The sequence below is a fragment of the Uranotaenia lowii genome, chromosome 1, assembly GCF_029784155.1.
Source record: "Uranotaenia lowii strain MFRU-FL chromosome 1, ASM2978415v1, whole genome shotgun sequence".
Classification (NCBI taxonomy): Eukaryota; Metazoa; Arthropoda; class Insecta; order Diptera; family Culicidae; genus Uranotaenia; species Uranotaenia lowii.
The window spans coordinates 212,403,113-212,408,692 of NC_073691.1; the positions used below are offsets into that span (position 1 = coordinate 212,403,113).

At 33.4% G+C, this 5,580-nt stretch overlaps 1 protein-coding gene across 1 annotated transcript; it reads right to left on the minus strand.

The window, feature by feature from the left end:
• Positions 1-4,327: 4,327 nt before the first annotated feature.
• LOC129746911 (cuticle protein-like) lies at positions 4,328-5,236 on the minus strand. Its single transcript, XM_055740850.1, has 2 exons — positions 5,144-5,236; positions 4,328-5,025 (listed from the first exon to the last, which is right to left on the minus strand). Exons 1-2 carry the CDS (start codon positions 5,153-5,155, stop codon positions 4,441-4,443), a joined length of 597 nt encoding a protein of 198 aa, XP_055596825.1. The 5' UTR covers positions 5,156-5,236; the 3' UTR covers positions 4,328-4,440.
• Positions 5,237-5,580: the final 344 nt, after the last annotated feature.

The window sequence follows — 5,580 nt, forward strand, 5'->3', positions numbered from 1 at the left end:
TCAGCTCGCAATTTATTTTTTTTTTCACTCGATTTGTATTCGAGTTTAGCTTTTAGCCAATAGGCAAATTTGGGGCTGAAGCCCCGTTTCATAATAAAAATGAATTGGATTACATCAAGAGGTACAACTCCGAAGTCAAATGAGTCAATCTTAGGGACTTGATTCTCACATCGTATGCTATGATAGCGATTGTAAGCAACCTGCAACCCTTGCCAACTGTTTTTCGAAAAAGTCTGTCAGATTTTTTAAAAATGTCTGAAAATATCTGAAAAGTCTGGATAGCTTGCGTTTGGGGAGGTGGTGACATTTTTTTGTTGATCACCAGATCCCAATGTTGCAGATTGCAGATAGGCACTTAGCACTTATTGTTTGTTTCTGACACTATCAGTGACGTGTTCTGTTTGACTCTCAATTTAACATACATCTTCGAAGAATTTGCAATTATTCATAGCTTTCAACCTCTGCTTACATAATTCATAAATCCTAATAATTTTCTGCCATATTATATCATCACCATTTTTAATCATAGTTTCATAGTTTCATAGAACAATTTTTGTCCTAAGCCAAAAGTCTGGAATTGTCTGGAAGAAATGTCTAAAGTCTAGAAGTCTGTAATCTTGAAAAAATGTCTGGCAAACGTCCAAAAAGTTTGGAAGATCCAGAAAAAATATGGGAGGTTGACATCACTGATTGTAAGTTTCATCAAGAAAACGACATGGGGACGCGGACGATGCACATCATCTCATCTTCTCACATGCCGTTTGTGCTCAGGAAACAAGCATAGATATAATTAAAAGAGAATCAGCTCCTCGTGTTATTTTTTTTTTAAATAATTGTTGAGCAAAATTTTGCTATGAAAAGGTGCTTGACACACCGCCGGGTTTGAAAAAAATATATATTTTTTCCAAAAAATTTACGAAAAATGTGCAAACAGTTCTCACATAAGAGCAGACATTTCAGACGTGCATTTTCATCAATAGAATACGACACTTGAATAAATGTATAAAAATCTAAATAATTTCGAATCATTTTTACAAAACAATAAACAGCTCAAACACTCCGTTGATTCCAGTCAAAACCTTCAAATTTGTTGCTTTGGATAGCAGAAAACAGGTGTATTTTCAATGGCAAAATAAACACCAGTTTTTGAAACTTAATGTACCGCTTAGCAATTATCAATATTTTATCAAAAAATGTTTGAAATTCTAAATTCTGAAAATTTATATTACTTCAAACTTGCTCTTTTAAAGATCTCTGAAGAAAAAAAAACAGGGTAAATTAAAACTTGAATTCATCGAACATTTTCACCGTTTTGTTTACATTTTTTCCTAATAACAAAACGTCAATGATTCTTGTGGCATCTTGAATCGAGCATTGTTTGATAATGTTTAGGCTCAAGCGTAATTCACTCAATTGCAAAATGTTCAATTAATTTTCAGACTAGAAATTCTATGATATATTTTTTTAATTTACAAATTTTACAAAATTAACTTAATGACGCAATGGACAAAAATCTAAAAAAAATACCAAAATAAAAAATTGTGTAAATGGATGAAACTGTCCATATTAACAAAATTCTCAAAAATGACAAAGTCGACAAAAATATTAAATTTGACTATATTGACTTATTTGGCAATAGAAAAACAATTTTAAATTGACCAAACTGTCAAAATTGACTATATATTGTATATTGACATAACGGACAAATTACCAAAAATGACAAAACTGATAAAATTTACAAATTTGGCAACATTGACAAAATTGACAAATATGACAAAAATGAGAAAATTGACAGTTTGAACTAAATTTTTAGATTTGACAAAATGAGCAAATTCGTCAAAAATTACAAAATTGATAAAAAATTGGCAATTTTTTTTTGACAATTTTTTATTATCAAGTGACAAATCTTTCAAAAATTACAAAAATTACAAAGATGACAAAAATGACAAATATGACCAAAATTATCAAAACTACCTTATCGATAAAAGTGATAACAACTGCAAAATTAACTCTGCCATGTATGTCAATTCTGTTTATTTGGTCTGTTTTATCATTTTTGACAATTTGCTTAGTTTTGTTGGTTTTTTCAAATTAGTTAATTTTTTCATCGTGACCAATTTCGCCATTTTTATTTAACTTTTATCACTTTCCTCAAGTTTTTTAAATTTTGTAAATTTTCTCAATAACTCAATTCTAATTTTTTTTTGTTGAATTTTGGTAGTTTTGTCTTTTTTTTATCAATTTTATCAGTTTTACCTTTTTTTCAAGTTTGGTCAATACGGTTTATTTCGTCATTTTTGTCAGTTTCGTCAGTTTTGTTATCTCTTCTGTTAATTATGTAATTTTTTTAAATTTTTGTCAATTTTGCTGATTTTGTCAGATTTTGTTGTTGTTTTTTTTTTAGATTTTCTTAAGTCTTTTAATTTTAATAAAAAATATCATGAAATTTACAGAAGTGATAAAGTGAAATAAAAATATTAAATTGACAAAAGCAATTGCTAATTCGATCGATTATTGGACCCTTCTTTCCTGCATCGTATTTTACTCCAGCGATGTTAATTTACCCAATTGTGTTTCCAATTTACTCATTTTCTTCACTTCAGATAAATTATTTAAAACACATAGTTTGGCATCTTTTTTTTTAGATTGCATTCTAAATTTTTATTTTTATGTTTCTTTATGATGTAACTCCAAAACGAGTTCATTGATATTGAACGTTTTACAAAAAACGGGATCGTATAGGATATTCCAGAATCCAGTAATTTAAAAACCACCAATTAGTTGCAAATAAATTTATTTGTATGAATATTATGATACTTTTATCCTATATGCCATTTTTAGTTTTTGTTTTTTTCAAATAATTTTGGATTTACTGTGTTAGAAGTTCTTCAATAATAATTTGATGATTCACAATTTAGAACACTATCATTTGTTTATGATTTATAATATGTAGTCACTGTCAAAGTTATTTTCATTTTTGTCAATTTTTTTTTTTTTTAATTTTGCCATTTGGTAATTGTCCTTTTTTAACCTTCGATTTCCGGTATCGGCAAAAAAATTAGGGCTCTAATCCTTTCAGTGTCATTTTGAATATTTCTGTCATTTTTACAAATTTTGTAAATTTTGCCATTTTTGTCTTTTTTACCAATTTTGTCAATGTTGTAGTTTTGTTTTTTTTTTCTCTCAACCTTATATTGTCTATTCACAAACATTTATTATTGTCAATTTTATTAATTAAGTCGATTTCGATAATTTTATTATTTTATTTATTAATTTTTTTTGTTCATTTTTTACTCGTAAACGTGTGATTTTGTGTCGATTTCAGTCTTTTGACGTTTTTGTTATTTGTCGTCTTTTAATCTTCTTATTGGGATAAATTTTTGTCTTTTTATATATATTTTGAATTATTTATCTTTGTTTCATCGTCCATGGCTTTTGAGACTTTTTTTAAATAAATAACACGACCATCGTCATATTAAACAATTTTTAAATAACTTAAGAATATTGCAATTTATTGATATGTGATTTGGAATGAGTTGTAAGTTATTTTAGACGCTTATTCTTTTTTAAAATAAAGCCTAATTCAATGTCCAGAAAATCAATTCTTAGCCAAAATATTTTTTCTCGAAATAACCCCGAATCCGTTAAATGTTATTTACAAACCATTTGACGTAAAATATCGTAAATTTTTCCAAATTTTGAGTACCTACATACAAAAAAAGTACAGCGTGAAAAGTTGATAACTTTTAATATTTTTTCTTTTAATTTCAGGTTGGTGATCACTTTAAAGCTTGAACTGGAGCAAAATCACGTTCCCAGGGCGTGATAACTATAAGGCAGCATTTATGGCAATTAAAACACGCCAACAAGTGGATTTGGCAACCTTCTGAAGGTATGTAGGTCCGTTTAAAGTTGTTCGGCATCGGAAATTAAGAAGTAATTATGGACTCGAAAACTGGATCCAGCTGGTTCCAGGCTCCAGCCGCTAAGAGATTGAGAAAATGAATTGGACAAAAAACCATAACTTAAGATTTTTGATCGAGTTTCTGCATGAGCAACATTGCTCATAAAAAGTGACTTGTTTAGCAGTTGGCAACAGAGTCCTTTTGTACAAGTTCCTTGCAAAAATTGATATTGATTCAATCATTTTTAATGTTGGTAAAACAAAGGCAAACATGATCGCTGACTTAGCAGGTGGAAATGGTTGAATGGTGATCGATCAACTGGTTTTGTTTTCCGCATCTTTAGTGGGCGATTGATTGGTATTCAACTTGAAATCTTGATGCATTCGGATACGGATGATGTTTGAAAGATAAAAACTTTTCGATTAGAGTTAGATGAGAATTTTTTGTTTCATATTTACAGATGGATAACAGTGACTAAAGCCTAGGATTGATTCAGGTAGTTCACAGATTTGGTGTTGACAGCTTATCGATTGTCTTAGTGGTGGTAAGCGTAAGTGGCTGGGGCAGCATATGAGGCGTAAGCTGGCTGGGACACAATGGTCTTGGTCACAGCTGGGGCAGCATAGGAAGCATAAGCTGGCTGAGAGACGATGGTCTTGGTGGCCAAAGGAGCAGCGTACGAGGCATAAGCTGGCTGGGCGATCACAGTCTTGGCAACTGGGGCGGCAACGACAGCCTTGTGAACCAGAGGCTCACGGTGGACGACGGCGTTGAATCCGTTGTGGGGATCAGCAGTGTACTCAACGGTACGCTTGACACCATCAGGGTCAACGACGGAGTAAGATCCCTGGACGACATCTCCTTGGCGGGATTCCTGCTGGGACTTCTGGTCCCCGGTCAGGGCATCGGAGATTCCGTACGAGAAAGAGTACTGTGGGTTGGGGTCGTACTCATCGGCGATGACCTGCTTGGCCACGACAGTCTTGGCCAGAGGTGCGGCATAGGCCAGCTGCTGAACTGGGGCAGCGTAGGCCAGGGCTGGAGCAGCGCCATAGGACACAGCTGGGGAAGCGATGAGTCCAGCACGGGCAACGGCCACCAGGGCGCAGAAAGTCACAAACTGTAACAAAAATTTCAAAAATCTTCAATAAACCACATCATACCACATCTTCTCAATCAAAGCTTTTCCAACGATTCACAAAATATTTCAAAGTCTTTTTCCGGTATCAAATACACACCTTGAAAGCCATTTTTGCTTGTTGGTCACTAAAAGGAGACAGTTGTTTACAACACTGGACAATCGATCGAACTGTGCCTTAATCAAATCGTGGCAGTCATTTTATAGCAACTAGATTAGCACCCCGTTTGTTTTCAAGCTGATCTAGAGAATACTTTCCGGATTATGAAAATCAACGCACGTGACCGCAGATCGGCCGAGTTCAAACCCCATCGGAGAGACACAGAAAGACGACGAGAGAAACAGCACCTGCGTTCGGTAGTGGACCCATTTGGAGTCCGAAATTACGATTTAAAACACAAACTAATCACAGTGATTTCATCCGTTGCCGGACCCGGTGTTGCCACTCAGTACAGAAACTGTCATGTGAGACTCTAAGCGTGGAGGCGTCAATCCAGTTCAAACAAGATCACCGGCTTTTTCGACAAAACTAATAAC